This window comes from Monodon monoceros, unplaced genomic scaffold, assembly GCF_005190385.1.
Source record: "Monodon monoceros isolate NGI ecotype Baffin Bay Population unplaced genomic scaffold, NGI_Narwhal_1 Super_Scaffold_2, whole genome shotgun sequence".
NCBI lineage: Eukaryota > Metazoa > Chordata > Mammalia > Artiodactyla > Monodontidae > Monodon > Monodon monoceros.
In genome coordinates this window covers 66,432,533-66,458,213 of record NW_021703776.1, presented here as the reverse complement: position 1 = coordinate 66,458,213, position 25,681 = coordinate 66,432,533, and the positions used below count along the sequence as shown (strand labels likewise).

Genomic DNA, 25,681 nt, shown 5'->3' with positions numbered 1-25,681 from the left:
CTTCCACTGCAGGCTTGCCCCGCCTTCCATACCCCTCCCTCCCACTGGCCTGAGTGAGCCAGAGCTCCCTAATCAGCTGCTCCTTTAACCCCGTCCTGTCAGGGTGGGGAACAGATGCCCTCAGGTGACCTACATGCAGAGGCGGGGCCAAATCCAAAGCTGAACCCCAGGAGCTGTGCGAACAAAGAAGAGAAAGGGAAATTTCTCCCAGCAGCCTCAGGAGCAGCGGATTAAATCTCCACAATCAACTTGATGAACCTGCATCTCTGGAATACTTGAATAGACAACAAATCATCCCAAAATTGAGGTGGTGGACTTTGTGTGATTTTGTCTCTATAGCTTTGCTTTTACCATTTGTCTGAGGGGTCTGCCTGTTAATTTTTTTTTTTTTTTAATTTAAGTACAGTTTTTAGTGCTTGTTATCATTAGTGGATTTGTTTTTTGGTTTGGTTGCTCTCTTCCTTCTTTCTTTCTTTTTTTTTATTACTTTTAATTTTTTTTATTTTTAATAATTTTTTATTTTAATAATTTCATTTTATTTTATTTTTTCTTTCTTTTTTTCTCCCTTTTCTTCAGAGCCGTGTGGCTGACAGGGTTTGGTGCTCTGGCTGGGTGTCCAGCCTGTGCCTCTGAGGTGGGAGAGCCGAGTTCAGGACTCTGACCCGAGTTCAGAGACCTCCTGGGTCCATGTAATATCAAACAGTGAAAAATCTCCCAGAGATCTCCATCTCAACACTAAGACCCAGCTCCACTCAACGACCAGCAAGCTACAGTGCTAGAAACCCTGCAGCAAACAACTAGCAATACAGGAACACAACCCCACTCATTAGCAGCGAGGCTGCCTAAAATCATAATAAGGTCACAGACACCCCAAAACACACCACCGAATGCAGTCCTGGCCTCAGAAGGACAAGATCCAGCCTCATCCACGAGAACACAGGCACCATTCCCCTCCACGAGGAAGCCTACACAACCCACTGAACCATCCTTAGCCACTGGGGCAGACACCAAAAACAATGGGACCTACAAACCGGTAGCCTGCGAAAAGGAGACCCCAAACACAATAAATGAAGCAATATGAGAAGACAGAAAAACACACAGCAGATAAAGGAGCAAGACAAAAAGCCACCAGACCTAAAAAATGAAGAGGAAATAGGCAGTCTACCTGAAAAAGAACTCAGAATAATGATAGTAAAGATGATCCAAAATCTTGGAAATAAAATGGAGAAAATACCAGAAACGTTTAACAAGGACCTAGAAGAACTAAACAGCAAACAAACAAGGATGAACAACAAAATAAATGAAATTAAAAATTCTCCAGAAGGAATCAATAACAGAAAAACTGAGGCAGAAGAACGGATAAGTGACCTGTAAGATAAAATAGTGGAAATAACTACCACAGAGAAGAATAAAGATAGCTAGTGGGAAGCAGCTGCACAGCACAGGGAGATCAGCTGGGTGCTTTGTGACCACCTAGAGGGGTGGGATTGAGAGGGTAGGAGGGAGGGAGATGCAAGAGGGAAGAGATATGGGGATATATATATATATGTATAGCTGATTCACTTTGTTATGAAGCAGAAACTAACACACCATTGTAAAGCAATTATACTCCAATAAAGATTCTAAAAAAAGAAAATATAGAAATTGAAATGCATGAGAGGTGGACATAGAAACATATTTATAGGTCAAAATTTTAACACTACATGGTGCAACTTCTATTTTGTGACAAGATGGTGATCAATGTCCTTCCAGAGACAGGACATAAACATTGCCTCAGTGTACCAAAACCAAGGACATCTAAGACATCCCTGTTAGGAATTGTTTTAAAGTTTTGATCTCTATTTTCTAAACAGTGGTTCTCAAATGTTATATTACATCAGAATCACTTGAAGAAGGCCCAGCGGCCACGGCTCACAGGCCCAGCTGCTCCGCGTCATGTGGGATCTTCCTGGACGGGGGCACGAACCCATGTCCCCTGCATCGGCAGGTGGATTCTCAACCACTGCACCACCAGGGAAGCCCAAAAGCCTTTCTTGAATGGAATGAAAAAACATTTTTCATTAAATGTTTCTTACTAATAAAGTTTTTAGTCTGTTAACTATGTGTTCAATGGCCAGTTTTCTCTTATTTTTAGTAAAATAATAAAAATGATAAACAGTGATGAACAGCACAATAAATGAAATTTAAAATTCTCTAGAAGGAATCAATAGCAGAATAACTGAGGCAGAAGAACGGATAAGTGACCTGGAAAATAAAATAGTGGAAATAACTACTTCAGAGCAGAAAAAAGAAAAAAGAATGAAAAGAATTGAGGACAGTCTCAGAGACCTCTGGGACAATATTAAAGGCACCAACATTCGAATTATAGGGGTCCCAGAAGAAGAAGAAAACAAAAAAGGGACTGAAAAAATATTTGAAGTGATTATAGTGGAAAACTTCCCTAATATGGGAAAAGAAATAGTCAATCAAGTCCAGGAAGTGCAGAGTCCCATACAGGATAAATCCAAGGAGAAACATGCCAAGACACATATTAATCAAACTATCAAAAATTAAATACAAAGAAAAATATTAAAAGAAGCAAGGGAAAAGCAACAAATAACATACAACGGAATCCCCATAAAGTTAACAGCTGATCCTTCAGCAGAAACTCTGCAAGCCAGAAGGGAGTGACAGAACATATTTAAAGTGATGAAAGAGAAAAATCTTCAAACAAGCTTACTCTACCCAGCAAGGATCTCATTCAGATTTGACAGAGAAATTAAAATTTTTACAGACAGGCAAAAGCTAGGAGAATTCACCACCACCAAACCAGCTTTACAACAAATGCTAAAGGAACTTCTCTAGGCAAGAAACACAGGAGAAGGAAAATACCTATAATAACAAACCCAAAATAATTAAGAAAATGGTAATAGGAACACACATATTGAGAACTACCTTAAATGTAAATGGATTAAATGCTCCAACCAAAAGACAGATGGGCTGAATGGATACAAAAACAAGACCCGTCTGTATGCTGTCTACAATAGACCCATTTCAGACCTAGGGACACATACAGACTGAAAGTGAGGGGATGGAAAAAGATATTCCATGCAAATGGAAATCAAAAGAAAGCTGGAGTAGCAATTCTCATATAAGACAAAATAGACTTTAAAATAAAGACTATTACAAGAGACAAAGAAGGACACTGCATAATGATCGAGGGATCAATCCAAGAAGAAGATATAACAATTGTAAGTATTTATGCACCCGGCATAGGAACACCTCAATACTTAAGGCAAATGCTAAGAGCCATTAAAGGGGAAATGGACAGTAACACAATCATAGTAGGGGACTTTAACACCCCACTTTCACCAGTGGATAAATCATCCAAAATGAAAATAAATAAGGGACACAAGCTTTAAAAGATACATTAAACAAGATGGACTTAATTGATATTTATAGGACATTCCATCCCAAAACAACAGAATACACTTTTTTCAAGTGCTCATGGGACATTCTCCAGGAGAGATCATATCTTGGGTCACAAATCAAGCCTTGGTAAATTTAATAAAATTGAAATTGTATCAAGTATCTTTTCTGACCACAACGCTATGAGACTAGATATCAATTATGGGAAAAAAAATCTGTAAAAAATACAAACACATGGAGGCTAAACAATACACTACTGAATAACCAAGATATCACTGAAGAAATCAAAGAGGAAATCAAAAAATACCTAGAAACAAATGACAATGAAAATATGATGACCCAAAACCTATGGAAGCAGCAAAAAAGGGACGTTTATAGGAAACACTCCCATTTACCATTGCAACAAATAGAATAAAATACCTAGGAATAAACCTACCTAAGGAGACAAAAGACTTGTATGAAAGACAAAAGACACTGATGAAAGAAATTAAAGATTATACAAACAGATGGGGAGATATACCATGTTCTTAGATGGGAAGAATCAACATTGTGAAATTAACTATACCACCCAAAGCAATCTAAAGGTTCAGTGCAATCCCTGTCAAACTACCAATGACATTTTTCACAGGACACGAACAAAACATTTCATAATTTGTATGGAAACACAATAGACCCCAAAGAGCCAACACAATCTTGAGAAAGAAAAACGAATCTGGAGGAATCAGGTTCCTTGACTTCAGACTATACTACAAAGCTACAGTAATCAAGACAGTATTGTACTGGCACAAAAACAGAAATATAGATCAGTGGAACAGGGTAGAAAGCCCAGGAGTAAATCCACACACATATGGTTAACTTATCTTTGACAAAGGAGACAAGAATATACAATGGAGAAAAGACAGCCTCTTCAATAAGTGGTTTTGGAAAAACTGGACAGCTACATGTAAAAGAAAGAAATTAGAACACTCCCTAACCTCATACACAAAAATAAACTCAAAATGGATTAAAGACCTAAATGTAAGGTGAGAAACTGTAAAACTCTGAGAGGAAAACCTAGGCAGAACACTCTGTGACATAAATCACAGCAACATCCTTTTTGTCACAGGAAGATCCTTTTTGACCCACCTCCTTGAGAAATGGAAATAAAAACAAAAATAAACAAATGGGACCTAATGAAACTTAAAAGCTTTTGTACAGCAAGGGAAACCATAAACAAGACGAAAAGACAACCCTCAGAATGGGAGAAAATATTTGCAAATGAAGCAACTGACAAAAGATCAATCTCCACAATTTACAAGCGGCTCATTCAGCTCAATATCAAAAAAACAAACAACCCAATCCAAAAATGGGCAGAAGACCTAAATAGACATTTCTCCAAAGAAGACGTACAGATTGCCAACAGAAACATGAAAGGCTGCTCAACATCACTAATCATTAGAGAAATGCAAATCAAAACTACAGTGAGGTATCACCTCACACCGGTCAGAATGGCCATCATCAAAAAATCTACAAACGATAAATGCGGAGAGGGTGTGGAGAAAAGGGAACCCTCTTGCACTGCTGTTGGGAAGGTAAATTGATACAGCCACTATGGAGAACAATATGGAGGTTCCTTAAAAAACTAAAAATAGAACTCCCATAGGACCCAGCAGTCCCATTACTGGGCATATGCCCTGAGAAAACCATAATTCAAAAGAGTCATGTACCACAATCTTCACTGCAGCTCTGTTTACAATAGCCAGGACATGGAAGCAGCCTAAATGTCCATCGACAGATGAATGGATAAAGAAGATGTGGCACATATATACAATGGAATATTACTCAGCCATAAAATAAGTGAAATTGAGTTATTTGTAGTGAGGTGGATGGACCTAGAGACTGTCATACAGAGTGAAGTAAGTCAGAAAAGGAAAAACAAATACCGTATGCTAACACATATATATGGAATCTAAAAGGAAAAAAAGATGGTTGTGAGGAACATAGGGGCGGGACAGGAATGCAGATGTGGGCGCAGAGAGTGGACTTGGGGATGCAGGTAGGGGGAAGGATAAGCTGGGATGAAGTGAGAGAGTGGTATAGACATATATACACTACCAAATGTAAAAGAGATAGCTAGGGGGAAGCAGCCGCATAGCACAGGGAGATCAGCTCGGTGCTTTGTGACCACCTAGAGGGGTGGGATGGGGAGGGTGGGAGGGAGATGCAAGAGGGAAGAGATATGGGGATATATGTATATGTATAGCTGATTCACTTTGTTATACAGCAGAAACTAACACACCATTGTAGAGCAATTATACTCCAATAAAGATGTTAAAAAAAAACCCAAACATATGTGTAGTGTAAAAATGTTAGGCCACGTGATTCATTCTTTTATGATTTTGAATGTTGCTTTTCCATTTTGAGAAAGAGTTCAAATTAACATACTTGAGTGCATAACATGTATAAATGCTATCCCTAATTACGATCAAGTACTAAGTGATTTTATTTCTTTTCCCAAAACAGATTAAAGACAATTAAAATTAATAGCTTTGCAAACATGTTAATTGGGTATCACACTTGTTTAATATGTCTCTTTTTGCTAAAAGTTGGGCCAATAGGTGGTTTATCATTTTTCAATTTAAAACCTATACAAATTTTGTTTAATCTTATAAATGTCCCTGTACTAAAATACCTGGTATACTTGATTTTCCAGAAAGCACCATGCTTTTGTCATGTAAAAATATACATAGATTCTTGGTAAGATCTGTAAGGAAAAATGCCTGTCATGGGAAATTCAGCCACTGTGGTAGTAACAGCCAGGGGAAATATTTCCAATATTTTTACATAAGGGCCTTTTGGCACTCTGAAATCACACCCTAGTGGTGACTTTCTATTCTCCTTTCCCCTAGGATATGCTGGATATGTTCCTCAGTAGGAATCTGTCACTATTAAAATAAATTGCTTTCAGCTGTGAATATTTAATTACAAATAATAAGTAACAGAGACGGCATAATATATCTGTTACTAGTTAACCAGAATCCAAGTCTGGTGTAGTGTCAAACAAAACTAGGTTACAATCAAGACAAAATCATTAATTAAGTATTTGGTGGGATAATCTAAAGAAACACCTGATTGAATTAAAAACAAAAACACAAAAGGTCTGCGTCCGCTACAGAATTGAATAGGAAAATACAGAAACATTGAGCAGAAAATCCTGTTGTTACACGGGTTAGGGCTGTATTGTGCAGTAGTAGTAGCAGTAGTAGCAATAGTAGTAGTAGTTCCCTGTGTAGTAAGGGAAACAAACTCTAAAGAAGCTTTCACAGAATTAATGTAGAGGTCTCCCTTGTCAGCTGACCAGGTGACACTTCCTGAAGGAATGAAAGACAGATGTGGTATGTTTGCATTGACAGCTGTAGGACCAAGGGATTCATGAGGATTGACGAGGCCTTGGTAAGATGTTGGTAGGGTATCCTGGTGCAGCACCACAGGCAAAATAAACACACAGCATTACACACCTTTCAAGAGAGCCACAAGGGCAATGAGTAACCAGGTGCTGAGGCAAACATCTCACAGATGAGAACTGTACCCAATCCAAAATCTACGTACTACATTTGCAGGCCCAGAGTGCAGGGGTAATCTGCATTAGAAACAATTGTTCACTTTAGGTTTCTTTTAATAAAGAATTCCCTAGTATATTTTTTAAGTATCTTCATTGAGGTATAACTAACAAAAAAATAAATTGCACACATTTAACACATATCATCTGATAAGGTTTAATATATCTCTATATATTTTAAAGTAATGAATAAATCCATTACCTCCCAAAAGATTCTTCACATGCCTTTCGAATTCATCCCACTTACTCCTACCCCTCTCTCTAGGCAAAGTGTAATTTTGTTTCTTTCACTATAGATTAGGTTGTATTTTCTCAAATTTTATGTAAAGAAAATCATATAGTAAGTACATTTTTGTCTGTCTTGTTTCTACATAATTATTTTGAGACTCATTCATGCTGCCACATGTGTTAATAGTTATTGCTTTTAATTACTGAATAGTATTCCTCTGTATGGATACATTAGTTTATTTACTCAATCACCTCTTGAAGGAAATTTGAGTTGTTTCCAGTTATGAATTATTACAAGTAAAGCTGTTATGACTGTCCATGTACAATTGTATGAATGGATACATGACTTCATATACCACAGACTTTGCAAGCCTCAGACCTAGGAAATGACTTGTATTTAGAATATATAAGGAACTTTCAAAATTCAGTAATATGAAAACAAACAAAAAACACCAATGAAAAATGAGCAAGAATTTTAAACGGACGTTTCACTAAAAAAGCTATACGGATGGTAAATCACGTGAAAAAAACCCTCAACATCATTAGCCATTCGGGAAATACAAATTAAAAGCACAGTGAGCTGCCTCTACAAACCTATTTGAATAGCTAATGTGTTTTTTTTTTTTTTCTGGTACGCGGGCCTCTCACTGTTGTGGCCTCTCCCGTTGAGGAGCACAGGCTCCGGACGCGCAGGCTCAGCGGCCATGGCTCACGGGCCCAGCCGCTCCGCGGCGTGTGGGATCCTCCCTGACCGGGGCACAAACCCGCGTCCGCTGCATCGGCAGGCGGACTCTCAACCACTGCGCCACCAGGGAAGCCCCCAAGATCTATAAGCTTTTTAAACTGAAATTGGGAGAGAAAAAGTGGTGGGAGTTTTCAGAGGTATAACTATTTACAGACATTTAAAATTATGGATGATCAATAAATTACTAATAACACGTGGGAAGTACCATGAATAGAATATTCTCCTATTTCTCACTAGAATCATGAGTTGTAAAAGAGGTATTTTTAACATTTCATGATTAGAAAAACTATTGTCATTTCTCAAGTTTAAGGAATTTTTTTGATATTAAAGTAAAGGTAAAAGCATTGGATATAGTAAATACAACACAGTGATAACTGTGTTAATGTTATATGGTCTCCTTAAAATTAACTTTGGTTATATGTTGAAATAAAACTAGAACAATATAAGTTGCAATATTTTATGATTTGTGCTCTGGGTACCTTTAGGATGAGACACTGCTTGTTAACTAGCAGCTAGATAGCGCTCAGGTTATGACTGTTTACTAATGAAGCAAAGTTATTTTGCTGCAACTGATTTTTATTGAAGAAAAGCCTAATGGTCATATCTTCTGTGGGTTAAAATTGACAGAGATTAATTTAGATCCATTCAGCAGTCTGGCTGAGATGGCTGTGGTAAGTTGGTAGTCATAATTTACCTATACTCTAAAAATATTCTGACCTATTTGCTTTCTAAGCGAATGAATGATTTGTAAATGGCTCAGCATTCAGGATGAGTGTTGGTAAGTTAAATCCCATAACACAGGAGGAATAATGTGGTGGCAGAAATTTTTTTTTTTTACATCTTTATTGGAGTATAATTGCTTTACAATGGTGTATTAGTTTCTGCTTTATAACAAAGTGAATCAGTTATACATATACATATGTTCCCATATCTCTTCCCTCTTGCGTCTCCCTCCCTCCCACCCTCCCTCTCCCACCCCTCCAGGTGGTCACAAAGCACTGAGCTGATATCCCTGTGCTATGCAGCTGCTTCCCACTAGCTATCTACCTTACGTTTGGTAGTGTATATATGTCCATGCCTCTCTCTCACCTTGCCCCAGCTTACACTTCCCCCTCCCCATATCCTCAAGTCCATTCTCTAGTAGGTCTGTGTCTTTATTCCTGTCTTACCCCTAGGTTCTTCATGACATTTTTTTCCCTTAAATTCCATATATATGTGTTAGCATACAGTATTTGTCTTTCTCTTTCTGACTTACTTCACTCTGTATGACAGACTCTAGGTCTATCCACCTCATTACAAATAGCTCAGTTTCGTTTCTTTTTATGGCTGAGTAATATTCCATTGTATATATGTGCCACATCTTCTTTATCCATTCATCCGATGATGGACACTTAGGTTGCTTCCATCTCCTGGCTATTGTAAATAGAGCTGCAATGAACTTTTTGGTACATGACTCTTTTTGAATTATGGTTTTCTCAGGGTATATGCCCAGTAGTGGGATTGCTGGGTCATATGGTAGTTCTATTTGTAGTTTTTTAAGGAACCTCCATACTGTTCTCCACAGTGGCTGTATCAATTTACATTCCCACCAAAAGTGCAAGAGGGTTCCCTTTTCTCCACAACCTCTCCGCATTTATTGTTTGTAGATTTTTTGATGATGGCCATTCTGACTGGTGTGAGATGATATCTTATTGTAGTTTTGATTTGCATTTCTCTAATGATTAATGATGTTGAGCATTCTTTCATGTGTTTGTTGGCAGTCTGTATATCTTCTTTGGAGAAATGTCTATTTAGGTCTTCTGCCCATTTTTGGATTGGGTTGTTTGTTTTTTTGTTATTGAGCTGCATGAGCTGCTTATAAATTTGGGAGATTAGTCCTCAGTTGTCAGTTGCTTCATTTGCAAATATTTTCTCCCATTCTGAGGGTTGGCTTTTGGTCTTGTTTACGGTTTCCTTTGCTGTGCAAAAGCTTTTAAGTTTCATTAGGTCCCATTTGTTTATTTTTGTTTTTATTTCCATTTCTCTAAGAGGTGGGTCAAAAAGGATCTTGCTGTGATTTATGTCATAGAGTTTTCTGCCTATGTTTTCCTCTAAGAGTTTGATAGTTTCTGGCCTTACATTTAGGTCTTTAATCAGATGGCAGAAATTTAAAGCTAGAGTCCACAGATGTACTCTTAACAAGAAATTGCCTATTTCATAGCATTATACTTAAATCTTTCCTTCCCTCTGTCCCTTCCTTCTTTCCTCTTTCCTTCCCTCCCTCTCTTTTTTCTTCCTTCCTTCCCTCCTTTCCTCTTTCTTTCTTTCCTCCCTTCCCCTTTCTTTCTTTGTAGAACCAACCTAGACTGTATCTTAGAATTGATTTATATTTGTAAACAATATGCAAGAAGGATTTCCATTTTAAATGAACCTACATTTCCAGAGTAAGTGGAACAAGAGACTTAGCTGTAGATAGGCTATGAAAAAGAACTTGCATTGTATTTTTCATTTAGTTAGTTTTACTTCTGTTTTCTTGTACATTAAATCTCATGGCCATCTAGAAACAAAATTGTAAAATAGATGAAGTTTGCCTTTCTTCTGTCTGTTTTTTAGCACCTCTATTCCTCCACTCCCCACCCTGACACCAGGTACCCAGAGACCCTTTTCAGCTTCTTCTTATTTCACTATTTCAAATAAACCTTTTGTCTGTGGAATATGAATCTATCCCGTTTCCATCTAACAGAACTGAGAGCTTACGTGTTGATGAGGTAAGTAGCTTTAAGAATACATTAACTTGCCTTATTACATGGGATATTCTGCAGCAAAGCTGCAATGTAATTAGGAAGGCATTGTTACCTCCAGTAAATAAACAAACTGACTTCAGAAAGGTCAAGTGACATCACCAATGCCAATCAGTTAGTAGGTGGCCAAGAGAGAGCTAAAACCATACGTCAGCATTCTTTCCATAGCGCTACTCTGGAAAGACACTTATTAGTTAAATCTCATGTGGTATTTATGTATGATAAAAGCTTCCTTTAGCTTTTATCCCAGAATACATTGTATTAGGGACAATTTCTAAGCCCAGTTGAAAGACTATCAAATGGTAGAGTTTCAGTCACTAGCAACAGAGTTTTGGCAGTGGAAATATTTTAGGAAAAATCTACTGACTTCACCTGTAAATGATCAGATTTGGAAAGCAGACCCTTGCAAATCTGATCATTTTCTTACTCCACTTTTTGATAAAAAATTGTATAATTCCTTTTTATCATTCAAATGTTGGCAATAGACATCAACAAGGAAATTCTTCATACATAACACAATTATTTAAGACATAGGCTTTGATATGGGACAGAATTGGGGTGAAGTTCTGACTCTATATTTTACTACCTTTGTGACGGAGGTTTGGCTAATTCAGTCTCATTTGCTGCAATGGAAAATGGAAATGATCAGGTCTAATACTCAGCTTTTTTGCCCCATATAGCTGTATTGATCGCTAACTCTTCAGTTATTTAAGAGTCATAATGATTCTTAAAAAATTACACCACTGTTCAGATGACTTCTTTATTTCAGTATAATACTTTTTCCATCCCACACCTTACTAAATAAATATATTACCATATTGACACTTTAGTTTCAGGCAAAGACACGTGTACCAATTTTTTTTAAAAATCAGCTTTTGGTTAGAGAATATACTACAAAACAATATCCAATCACTGTGTTAACATGTTTGCTTTGTATAATTAGCACAAGTGAGAGATATGCAGAAGTAGATGCTTCTCTGACACCTCGGTCTCTCTGTTGTGAGCCCACACAAATTTGATTTATTTTGAAGTGCTCTCAGGTTTTATTTTTATTTTGAGCTTCTTATTGTTGTTGTTTTTCTGTACTGTAGCTATTTTTAATTGTATTTGAGTGCAGAATAACCATGTACCTCCCAAAAGGCTTATTAGCTGGGTCAAAGTCAATCACTTGGTTCTTCATTTCTTCATTCCTTCCCCAGTATGATTTCTTTGTATCCTTTTCCACTTAGCTCCACCTACTATTGAGTCATATTTGCCTCCTTGTTTAGTACAATAGTATTTTATGTTATTTAAATTGTTCATATTTTTCTATCTTTGAAAGTTGTTTGAGTGTCTTGGGTTGGGATGAAATGCATCATTATTTCTCCCATTAAAATTAATGGAAATATATACATTTTAATAGCTTTGAAACTAATGGCAAGGTTTTTATGAACAAATTAAAATCATTTTATGAGGCATACTAGTTGGTAAATAATTAATGTCCTGAATCCTCTAAGTGCCTCCTCCCCCCACCACTTCTCTGGCTACCTAAGTTCTCCTCAAGAATGCCCTCCCCTGGTCCTCCCCAACACAGAACTGGACTCAGTAAGAATCCTTCAGAATCCTGCTCCATCATGGTTGGCTTGCATTCTAAATGGTCCATACTCTTGTTATACCTGTTATTTAATATTGTGAATATTCTTTCTAGCAGTGATAAAAATAGAACCTATCCCAAAGGGTTGTTTTAGGAATGAGATTATATAATGCATGCAAGGAACAATTAAAAAATCTGTGTATTTGTATAAGTAAACACTTAAATATACCAGTTTTACAAATATGTTGTGGTAAACACAGGCTTCTATTTTTGATATCTTCAGTAATATTTCATCAATAAGGAATAATATATTTGATTTTGAATTGGCTATGCATCAAATTGCATGAAATCCAAAATAAATAACAACACAAAATTATAAATTTTTGCACTTGATTTATTTTTTTAAAAGAACTTTATGTAAACAAATATTAATGCAGAAAAATCCTCTGTGTAAATATGTGTGTATATAATTGAACATTTAGATTACAATCAATGCAAAATTGTAATTTTGTTGATAACATTTTCATGGAATCAGTATATGAGTCAAACTTAGATACATATTATCTTGGATTATTTAATTTATATATGTGTTTACATGATTTGTGTCAACAAATTCCCACAAAGCATGCAAATATTTTTGTTCTAGTACTGTGAGAGATCCTCAGTAGCATTCAACAATTGGCCATTGTGAACCATGATGAGAAAAGCTAAACCAACCTATCCTGCCTCTTTATGTTCACCTACATTCTTAACTTTAGTCACTTACTGTGTCTACTCATAGTGGGTATTCACTGAACAAAGAGTACCTATCAACCTCTATAGACTACATGGGAGGCTGGGCATGTTTTTGAGCATCTCATGTATTCAGCCTTGAATGCAAGCTGTCTGGGTTTGGGATGACCCTGGGCTGAGAACCAGAAGAAGTTACTCAGGCTCTTTGTATCTCAGTTTTCTCATCTGTACAAACAAGGATAAAAATAACATATACCTCATAGTGTTGTAGTGAAGACTTAGTTCATACATTTAAAAATTTTAGGATAGCACCTGGCAAATAGAAAATGTTCTGTTATAGTAAGCTATTTTTGAAAATAACTATTGCCATCTTATAGCCCAGTGAGAAGAATTAAGTGGCATCCGTTTGGACATTGAAGTGTGTACCTGACCACATGTGTTTTTAATACTGATATTTTGATTTTCATAAAAGTGGATAAGCTGTGAATAAAAAAATGTCTGGGATGTTTTTAATTGTTTGGTGTTAACTAGTATTTTATTGTTGAATTTAAAATAAACAAAAAAAATCAACTTTCTAACTGGGATTGTTATATTCTGGGCATTAAAATGGAAATGATTGAGATAGGATGGGGGTTATTGAAGATAGGATATGTATCATAAATTTCAGATGAATCTTCTTAAATTCATTAGCTGAATTTTCACTAGAAATGGAAAAAAAACTCAAGTCTATGAAATATGTGAAAGATTCCTTTGCAAAGGAATCTCTTCTGATGGCAATAACAGCTGCAATTAGATGTGGCCTCTTGAAGAACGGGAACCTGAGTTAGGGTCATTCCTAAAAAGAAGGAGAGTTTTTGAGTATGAGGAATAATAGGCTCAGATGAATCAGAAAAGCATGCAACACAGAGGAAAATAACTGCAAGTTACAATGAAGAGTGTGATATAAGAGAAAGGAGAAAAAGAAGATATGACAAGTGGTATGGAAGATGTGAGAAAAAATGAAAAGTGTTATAGGAAGTGAAAATGAGGAAGAAGTTTCTAAGAACTAGACCAAGAAGAAATGAGAAAGAGGAAAATGATGGAATCTATGGAAACAGGAAGTATTATAGCAAAAAACATTGAAAAGTCACAGGAGTGAGCCTAAGGTATAAATGAGTATTTTCAGAAATAAATGATACAAATATCAAGGAAGAAAATGAAGGGAAAAATATAAAGAAACAAAAGTTGATAAAGAAATGCTGTATTGAAGTCTAACTGTTAAATGTTTGTCAGTTTCTACCAAAAGTTTATATTCCTTTAGTATTTTAATAAATTCATTACCTGTTCTTTAAAAAGATGACATGTATTAGCATTGTCCACCAATTTTCTAGTTTGAGAACCATTCTTCCTCAGTTAATCTATTGTTTATTTGTTCAAACAGTACACTAATAAACAAACAATTATTCTGTTATTCTAAACAAATATGTTAATCGCTTCTTAAGGTCACCTTTTCAGAGTATTACTAGGAGTGATTACAAGATTAAAGAGTGAAAAGAAATGAGCCAAGAATATGCAAATGAAATTTATATTAATTACCTTACAATGATGACAAGGATGAGTGATCTTATTTTTAAATCAGAAATCGCTCCTGAACTAGCAATTCACCATTGACACTTATTGTCATGGTGCTTCTAAAATGACATTTGAAAAGATCACTGTTATAATATATGCATATGCTTTAAATATAGACATAGTATTAGCTCAACCTTCTAAAATATTCACACATGTAAAATGATATGCCTACAACATAGATTTATTGAGTTCATTTTGCTGTCCAGCCATTAGTCAAGGCTTTCGGAATACAAAGAAAATAAAATTAAGTCACTAACCCCAATAAGTTTCTGGTTTAATGAGACAGATATCTAAAACAACTTTAATAAAATATATGTGTTATCACAAACTGGTGAGGGTAAGACAAGGGAAGGTGAAAATAATGAGTTAAGAAAAGCTCATTAGGGTAAGTGTTCTTTAAACAGGGTCTCAAACTATTTAAGAATGGGATGGCTAAATTATTCCTCACAAAGAAAAGGGCAAGCAGAGAGCACTGCAGGCAGGAAGAAACGGGGTATTTTACATGTAACAAGAGGGTCAACCAATGACAATAGAATTCTTATATTTTGAGGGGAATTTTCAGGATCCTAAGGTTCTGTTTGGCATTCATTTAGGTTTATATCATGACCTAACCTGAAAAATTAAAGGACTAATAACACCAAGTCACTAGAAGCAATGTAATTTAATTAATCCTGAAGCAAGATATACTTTTTTACATTTCTTAAAGATTCACTAGTACCTTTGCATATTAATGGTGGAAAAGATGTTACATCTGGCCAAGACCTATGTATGCTACACTTAGGGAAAACAATTAATTTCAGCATTATTTTAAAGGAAAAGTTTTAAATTTTGTTCTATGTTTAATTACATCAAATTGTAATAGAATCAAATTGTAATTACATCTAATTGTACAATTCAGTGGTCAGATTGACAACATATACACGGACCATTCAAAATTTTTCAGCCCGGGGGGGAAAATGAACTCCAAATATAATTTTGTTTAACATACAGTTATTGAGTATCTGGTATATGTGCTTGACACTGAGTGATGCTAAAGGATAGGCATGAACTTGGATAAAATGCTGTCTCTTCATATTCTTCAAAAGAAAGAGTGCGTATAAAGCTGTATTAGAAGAGGATGCATATGTATGAAGGGGATAAGGATAATCTAGTTGGAAAGGGCGCATCTTGAGGAGTTGTTTCTGGAAGCTGCGTCTGCATAGTAAAACTGTCATTTATACTTATATTGTATGCTTATTTTGGGAGAGGGAACTTTGGAGAGGCTAATGGAGGTTTATGGGGTTAAAGTCCTTCTTTGGTGACATCATTGACTATAATCAAAACATTTACTTCGGGGAAAAATAAAGAAAAATTACATTGGAATTTTATTCAATAAGCCTAGGACAAATCCAATTAAAAGGATCCCATGATGAAATATTGGCTAGGCGAAATACAAACGCCTTAAATAATAATGCTAAACAGTACTCTAGTCTGGATAGGGAAACACAAATACGTGGCAGAAGTATTGCAAGAATAGACGTAAATATCAATTTATTTGAGAAATCCTAGAAACAGTAGGACTACTATAATTTATAAATGAATGATACCCTGAGAGGTTATTTATCTTTATTTACCTAAGAATCATAGAGAAGATGTTTCACAGTTAAAGCCCTTGAGTACAGAAACCAGAAATACATTTCATTGTGTACAGTTCAAAATTATTATTCAAAATGTGTGAGAAAGATGAACTGCTTTAATAAGCCAGAGAGGGACCTGGATAAGGAGGTAAAATATTGAGTAAAAATATCAAAATGAGCAGAATGAACTTTGCAGAGATCAAGTCATGTTGAACTATTAATCCTAAAAGCTAACAGAATAGTCGACCAAACTCTTAGCCTATAGAGGAACTGAGCAGCTCTTCTGAAGCAGAGAGGTTTTCTGTCCCCATTCTCAAGTGCAATAATAGCTAATACTTTAATATTTTAATGAATCTTAGCATTTTGGTACAGAGATGCTTTAGTAGCTCCATAGCCTTTGCTTAGTGATATATTGCAGTCCCTAGCTAGCACAGGATCTCTCTCCTTAGATAATTTGAGTAGTAAGTGTATACTTTAGAGTTTAAAAGACTAGCGGAAACTAAAGAATTGCAATATATATCTTGTTAACTTCAGTTTGCCTCTCTGAAGAAGATAATATACTGATTAGCAATCCAACAGAGTTTAACAACTGTTCTATTTAGGGGAAGGTAATAGAATGGTTAACTAATGATAGGCTTGTTTCTGGGAAACAAAGAATGTTACTACCACAAGTAAGGTGTCAACACAAGAGTAGTGTCCTCTAAGTCTACAGCAAATTCTTATTGAATGATTGGATAGTTTTTTGTTTGTTTGTTCTCGGTTTTCCTTTTTAAAAGTAAATCTATCATTTGGGTCTCCCACCTAGGACATAAATGCAGTCTCATCTTCTTTTAAACTGAGATTGAATTGGTTTTGGATATGTTCTAATGTCCATCAATATTTCCTCTCTTGTAAGAATATTTATGACAGTACCTGACCTACTTTCTGAAAAAGGCTTCAGTTTAAGGTTTAGAAGTACTTCCTGCCTTTAATTATCCTTTAGAATACTCTTTGCTGTTCAGCAAACACTTATCGAGTGGTTACTGTGTTCCTTGTATTGATCTAAGCATCGCTGGGGAATAGTATAGCTTCTGCTTTTAGCTGAATTTGGGAGATGAGACTTGCCACAGCAGAGAGTCAGAGGAAGAGCTATGGGAGTTCAGAGGAGGGAGCAATTACTTTCAGTTGAGAAATCAGGAAAAACTTCAAGGAGGATGTAGTGTTTGTGTGAAGTCTTGGGAGGATGAGTAATTTTGGGTATTTGGAAAGATGGGGTTGGGGGGAGTACATAGAGTCACAAGTAGAAGGCATATATAAAAAATAGCTCAGGAACAGGAAACACAGTGTATGTTCTTGAATTAACATATTTTTGATGGCCTGCACAGTTTGACTCCTTCTCTGGACATAGTACCTATCTAGAGTCATACTGCTGGTTGGCCAACTGCCAACTGGAGTCTGTCCTTCAAAACTTAAAACTAAGAAACAAAGGCATGATGGTAGAGATGAGTTCATAAAAATATCACGTGGAGTCAGGAGAGTGAAAGCTATGTTTGGTATATTTGCTGCTGAGAAGCAAAGAAAGTTTCAAGAGGTTGCCTCAATCCTGAGTAGTTTCCCAAGTCTCATCTCCAGGTTTCATGTGATTTAACTCTGTTCTGGTGCTATTTAAAGACACTGTGCCCTTTCAGTAGACACTCCTTTATTTGAACTACTTGAGTGGGTTTTTGTTCCTTGAAATCAGAGTCTTGACAAACATATTATGATCAAATGGTGAGTCTAGATTGATTGGTGCCCAGAGTGCCTAAATTGAATCAGTACAAACTGTTTTTGAGATAAATGGGGCTCAGATTATAGAATTCCCTGATGCCAATCAGTTTTTCTACTTTGGGAACAATGAAAGAATTTTTCTGAGCATGATGATGGTGACATCAGAACTATATCCTTGAAAAGTTAACTCAGCTTTAATATGCAGAATGGATTGAGGGAAGAGAGTGAAATAGACAAATTGAGAGACTGATTAGGTGATGTGTTTGTGGTGTAAAGTGATGACAGTAGGAATGAAAAATGTTTTGTGTAAGTAGAATTGTCTCAGTGGGGCAACTGCTCCGATGGCAATGTTAAAAGAGGGAGAAATAAAGAACGTCTTAGGCAGTTTCTGCTTAAATGACTACCAGAAAAGGGGGCACCTTGGGCTATAAATTTAGAAATTGATTTCATGGAGGTAATATCTTGAAGTATGGGATGATAAGAGATCAATAAGTGATGTAGTATAGACAGTTATGGGGATAGGGGCTTGACAAAAAAACCTGGAACCTTGAGAAATGTCTACACTTTAGATAAGGTCAAGAATGAGAAACTAGATTAGTATGGAGATTTCTAAAATGTAGACGAGTTAGTGACATGAGGTTTATGTATGATAATTTGCAGCAAGATTAAGGATATGAGAAAAAGGCCAAAGGACTTGGATGGAGTGAATCATTGGTGAAGTTGTATCAATACAATTTCAAATGAAGTGGGTGATTATGAAGGGAAGACTACTTTCTCAAAACATTTGAAGTAGAGAAAGGAGAATGTATTGCTTGAAGGGGTAATAAGTTGAAGAAGAGATTTAGAAGAGTGAAGACTATATTGTAGGACTTTCCTGGTGGGGCAGTGGTTAAGAATCCACCTGCCAATGCAGAGGACACGGGTTCGAGCCCTGGTCCAGGAAGATCCCACATGCTGCAGAACAACTAAGCCCGTGCACCACAACTACTGAGCCTGTGCTCTAGAGCCCACAGGCCACAACTACCGAGCCTGCGTGCCACAACTACTGAAGCCCGCACACCTAGAGCCCGTGCTCTGCAACAAGAGAAGCCCGTGCACCACAAGGAAGAGTAGCCCCCCTGCTCGCCACAACTAGAGAAAGCCCACACACAGCAACAAAGACCCAACACAGCCAAAAGTAAATTAATTAATTAATTAATTTAAAAGAAGATTATATTGTGTAGTGAGATACCTTGGAAATATTGAATATTCAAAAGCATGGTGAAAATACTCTTTAAAGCATAATGGTTATGAAGATGATAGGGAGGGTGAAAGTAGGGCACAAGTGTCAGTCTTGTAGAGTGAAGGTAAAGAAAAGAGAATGTGTCAAAATACAGATATTTTGAGGCAGGGAAATTGGAAGAATAAACAATTAATACTGAATGGCCTCAGACAATAATAGACTAGAGTATTTGCTGAAAGGAATAGGGAACTTAAGGAAAGCAGAAAAGGCAATCAGGTGGATATGAATAAATCATTGATGAGTTAGCAAGAGTTTGTAGTAAGACCAATTTGTCTAGTTTCACAATATTTTCTATTAATTTAAAGGGAATAAGGAAAATACTAAATTGAAAGAGTAGGCAGAGAATCATGAATTCTTTTAAGTATAGAATTTTTTTTTTTTTAATAGCTTAAGTATTTTGTTTGCAACTAAGCTTGTTAACGCTATATAGTGAAAATGTACAAAGAATAATGTTCCAGTTTTTGGCTAGACTTAAGTCAAAGGTATTCATTAATAAGGAGTCTTCGAATGTGAATACTCCAGAAACTTCTCTAAGCTATCTGATCAGGACAGCTGTCTCTGAATATTACCTTACTTTGCAAGGTACTGGCATACATTTGAATTAAACTCAGTTTTTTTCAAAATAAGCCTTAATTTAAAAAACTATTCTATATTCAAACTAAAACAATTTTAATAGAACTTTCCTTTCCAGAAAAAATAATAAAGGAAACAAGGCATTTTGTAAAACATGGTCTTGAGCAAGTCACAGTAAAAAATAAATGTGTACTTAACTTCCACCTGCTCAAAACAGAGGCTACTTTCTGTTCCTCAGCCTTGGAAATAACGTGAAGAACAGTCTGTAAGCAACTTGGGGCAGGGGGTTGCCCAAACAAAGCTCAAGCAACTGAACATGGACATCTCTTAAAAGAATCTGGGGGAACCTGACCAAAGGATCCAAATTCTATTTTTAGTAACTGATACAAAGGTGAAGTGGCACCTCCCAAGTAGCGGTGCCTCCGGGGCGTGGCCCAGCCCCATGCTCGCCTTTGTCATGCTCCCAAGCAAAGCCTGATGCCCCTGCTCCAGAGGAGACTCTTTTCCTTCGTAGAGGTTCAGTGTCCAGGGAGCTCCTTGTGTGAATGAGGTGAGCACAGACTCCACGTGGGTATTTTAAGGCTTGGAGTCAAAGTAATGTTCTAATACAGCTAGGCAGAGTCATGTGTCAAATGGCCTGTCTCAGGTTTGTTCTAATTCCTCACCACGCATTTGTAGACCTAGGACCACGGACCTTTGCTATGTCGTCATAATCACATCTAATGTCCCTCCTAATTTATGACTCATATTCTGTGCCTGGAAACAGTCCGTGTATTTAACAATAATACCTACGCATAAAACAATACACTGTTACAACTTACATGGTCACAAAACATTAATGATCTTCTGTAGACCAAGGAAATGTTTTTAACCATAATTGTCGTGCATCAAATTCACAGCCAGAATCCCCCAAATCAAAAAAATGTGCACAATACAAATAATAACAAAATACACATACACACACTCTCACACACACTTCTTACAGAACTGTACTTGGGGAAACTCCATTTGTTGAGTGCCACTGAGGGCATATTTTGCTAAACTGCGGCTCCAGGTATTTTTGTTTGGAAAATCTATCACAGTAGGGCACAGCTGTTTTTTGGATGAGCGGAAAAGAAAGATATGCTTGTGGCAACTGGAAAGTTTTAAGGTCTTTAAAGTTGTATAAAATGGACCTGCAGAAACATTTAAGTGTTCTCAGGATGCAAAGTTGGAGCTGAAATGTGATATCAAACTAGTTGCAAAAAGTGTACAGCAGCCATCTCTTGAGGTCAAACCTGGTACCCAGATATGCAAGAAAGATTCAGGACACGTAGCTTGTTGGCCTTGTCCCATATCGTCGCATAATCTGATCATGTGTGAATTTCACAAAAGAGTCATATTGTTCTGCTGGTTTGGTATTGAGGATTTGCTCATACTCATCCCGAATTTTATCTTCATCGTCTTTTAAGATGACGCTCACATATTATTCCAACTTGTCGGAGGGTAAAGGTGGGCTGGTCCTTCTTCATCCAAGAGGAACCTGGAGAACTAGGTGCTGTGAGCGCTGAGTGAGGCTGACTTTGCGAAGTACAAGCGTCACTCTGATTAAGAACAACTTCTAAACGTCTCCACCGCTGATAACGACTATATTCTTGTTTTATGTTCTGAAAAATTTGCCCCGCGGTTGGAAGGCGCCGCTCGCTGCCGGGCGGGGCGGGCTGCTGAAGAGTCGGCGGTGGAGTCTGCGCCTGAAACAGCGGCGGCAGCTCGACGTCCGGGGGCCTGAGGCCCGGAGTACGGTCGGCACAGGGGCGCAGCGCCGCCGCTTCGGAGAGCCGAGGCTCAGCAGCGCCGCCTCGAACTCCATGGGCCGCTTCCACGTCGCCCCGCACGCCGTGCCGCCGAAGGGCCAGGCACCGGGAGTCGACGCGGCTGTAACTGCGGCCCAACCTCCCGCTCCTCAGCGGAGTTCGCAAGCCAAGTCGGCTCCAGTGGCGGCTCCAGCACCGGCCGCCAAGTATAGAATTTCTTTTTCTACCAATATGGTGGGTGACTAGATATCCTGAAAAACACTCTCATCATAAAACATTTAGGTGCAGAAAAATTAATGCAAATAGGCTATAAAATTGATAGCTGAGATTAAAAAGTTGAGAAACATAACCAAAATATTAAGGACACATAGAATCTGTGGCTGCTTTGGGACATTTACTTTTGCTAAGAACTAGACTTGATTTTTATAGACTCTTCGGTGAAATTAATACAATGTCTGGGACTCTTACAAAGTGACGAGTTGGAATCGAGACCCACATATAAAGCAAGAACTCTCAAATGGCTGTAATGCCAATGAAAGGGTGATAGAAAATCTAACCTGCCAGCAAAGGAAAATGACAAGATAACTTGTCTATTTTAGGCAGATTCAGAATGGAAAAATAAAATACTCTGAGAATTTGTAACCATAGGACTTCCTCACATGAATTGTAAATTAAATTTACTCTAATTTCAAGGTCCAGAGAATCCTAAGCTGAAGAACTGAAGTGGCCCTGAGTTTATAAAACTGGAAGACATGCGACAGAAACAAATGCAAATAATCTCCCTTTAAAAAGTCTAATATGAGCACATAATAAAGTTAACCAAATGTACAAGAAATAAAGCCCCTATGAGTAAGAGTGAACAAAATTAACAAAACAGCATATGTATATTTCTAAGAGCTCTTGATATTGGAATTAATACAAAATATAAAATAATTGTTTTCAAATTGCTTCAAGAAATAAAATATAGATTTAAAAACCATAAACATAAAAAGGAATGAGAAACCATCAAAAATTATCAGCCCAATCATAAAAGAATAACAAGAACAACAAGAATAACAAGAAAAAGCAACAAAAGATTTGGAAATGAAAGAGATTATCATCAAATTTTAGAATGCATTAATGGGCTAAATAGAAGATTGCATTAAAAAGAGAATTTGTGGAGTTCTCTTACCATTTGGCAGAGTAAACCTCTAACATTCTAATTGTTCCAAAATGATATGAAGCAACTCTGGACTAATACAAAAAACCAACCACTCTGAGGGCTCCAGAGTGAACAAAAAAAAGGCAGATTTTGGAGGGAAGTTGAGACTTGAAGAAAAGTCCTGGCATAGGTTAGTCCATTTTTGTGGATTTGGCCTGAGGGTGGGCCATGTTCACAGCACAGAGAAAGACAGCTGAACTTGTAATAAAAAGCGCATTGCCTGTGCTGGAGAATGAGAAGAGTGTCCTGGAAAGGAGAGAGTATAGAAGGAGAACCCTGTGTTCTGTGTACAATCACTACCTAAGTGTCTACCTGGTCTAAAAATAGCACATGCAGGCATCCTGGCTAGAAGGTAAAAAAAAAAAAAAAAATTATACTTAAAATTGAGTTGCTACCTGTTTCAAGTGAGATAGAGATTGCAATAGGAGCCTAATCAAGGTAATTGCTTGCTAAAAAATAGATCAAAGCTTGTCAGAAGAATATAACTATATCAAGATTTTCCACCACACAATTTTCACAATGTCCAGGATAAATTCCAAATTAATTAACATAAGAAGAACCAAGAAAATGGTATTATTCTCAAAGGAGAAGAAAATCAACTGCGATATCCCAAATGGTGGAATTATCATAAAAGAATATAAATTAACTGTGCTTAATATGGCATGTGCTTGTGATAAATTAAAGGATAGGAAATCTCAGCTGAAAAGTAGAAATTATAAAGAAGAAACAAATGGACATTTTAGAATTTAAAAATATAATAATATTTAAAATTTTCAGAATTCCCTGGATGAACTTAACACAAGAATAGAGCTAACAAAGAAAAGTGTCAGTGAACCTGAAGATAGATGAATAGAAATTATCTAATTTGAAAAGGAGTGAGAACAATACTTTTTTAAAAGAGTTTCTAACTTTTTCCCAGGATGTAGAAAGCTGGAAAGAACATCATCACTCCAGATAATCTACAAAGTCATTACTTTAGAACCCATCAGAAAACTGAGGTCTTAGGCAGGCAACTACCCTGATGTATAAGAAAATACAGGTTCTTATAAGAGAAGATGTTATTTGAGTCTTGACTTACCTACAGTAGCACATGAAAGGAAGATGGGGCCACCATTTTGGAGAGTGAGAAGAATGAATGTAAAAATTAATCCTAAAGCAAGCTGAAGGGAAGAAATAACAAAATAAAAATCAATGAAATTGAAGACAGAAAATAAAAGATATTTAAAAAAAACCAAAAGCTGTCTTAGAAAATATTAAAAATTAATAAAATTCTAGAAAGAGTAACCATGAAAAAAAGAGAAGGCACAAATGATTAAATGAGAAATGAAAAAAGGATATTATTATAGATCCTACAGACGTTAAAAAGATAAGAAAATATTACAGTCAACTTTATGCTCATAAATTTAACAATTTAGATGAAATGGACAAATTCCTTAAAAGACACCAACTAACCAACCTTACTCAAGATTAAATAATGTGAATTATTCTATGTCTATTAAAGAAACCAAATTAATAAAGTTTTTCAAGAAATAAATTTCCAGGACCAAATGGCTTCACTGGAAAATTCTAATTAACATTCAAAAAAGAAATATTACTGTTTCTACATTAACTTTTCCAAGAAAAGGAAGAGAGAAAACATTTTGCAATTCATTTTTATCAGGGCAAAACCCAAACCAAACAAAGACATTACAAAGAAAGATTAATAGAACAATGTCCCTCACAAACTTAGATGTAAAAAATCCTTTGCACAATATTAGCAAATAAAACCCCACAATATATAAAAGGATAATATATCATGACAAAGAGGGTTATATCCTGGTAATTCAAGCCTGATATACATTTGAAAAACAAATGATGTAATTCACAATATCAATATATTAGAGAGCAAAAAGCATATCACATTTGAAAACCAAAAATTTGTATAATTTTTTTCCAGAAATATTTCCTGGGATTTATTACTGAATCAATCTACTGATTAAGCCTTGAAATGTCTCTGTGGGAAGGTTTTATTTTGGGGTTTCACTTCCTTAAAATTATTAAACTATTCTGATTTTATATTTATTTTTGTTTTAATTTTTATTGTTTCTTTCTTGGAATTTGTCAACTTTATCAACATTTTAAATTTATTGGCAAAATATGTTTATACAACCTGTATTAGTTTGCTAGGGATGCTATAACAAAGTACTGCAAACTTGGTGTCTTAGAAATTTATTGTCTCAGTTCTGGATGCTAGGAGTCTGAAATCAAGGCATTATTACGATTGGCTTCTCCTGAAGGCTGTAAGAAAAAAATCTGTTTCATGCCTCTCTAGTAGCTTCTGGTAGCTCAGTTTTTCCTTGTAAGTGGCATTCTCTCTGTTTCTTCACATTATTTTCCCTCTGTGAATGTCTGTCTCTATGCCCAAACTTCCCCTTTATATTAGGACACCAGTCATACTCTATTAGGTCTCTCCCTAATAACCTCATCTTAACTTGACTATACCTGCAAAGAGGACTTCAGCATATGAAGTTTGGGAGACACAGTTCAATCCATAACAGTATTACTTTTTAATATCTGTAGAATTAATATCTGTAATTATCCTCAATAATTAGTGGGTTTTTTTGGGGTTTTTTTGCGGTACGTGGGCCTCTCACTGTTGTGGCCTCTCCCGCCATGGAGCACAGGCTCCGGGCTTGCAGGCTCAGCGGCCATGGCTCACGGGCCCAGCCGCTCCGCGGCATGTGGGATCTTCCCAGACCGGGGCACGAACCCGTATCTCCTGCATCGGCAGGCGGACTCTCAACCACTGCGCCACC

The 25,681-nt window shown here is 36.6% G+C and overlaps 1 protein-coding gene across 1 annotated transcript in view; it reads right to left on the bottom strand.

The window, feature by feature from the left end:
- Window positions 1-21,195: 21,195 nt before the first annotated feature.
- LOC114901360 (akirin-1-like) overlaps window positions 21,196-25,681 on the bottom strand; it is a 125,975-nt gene continuing 121,489 nt past the window's right edge. The window contains 3 exon segments of the mRNA XM_029233062.1: window positions 21,196-21,345; window positions 21,347-21,681; window positions 21,684-21,812. Coding sequence (XP_029088895.1) covers window positions 21,196-21,345; window positions 21,347-21,681; window positions 21,684-21,812 — 614 coding nt within the window.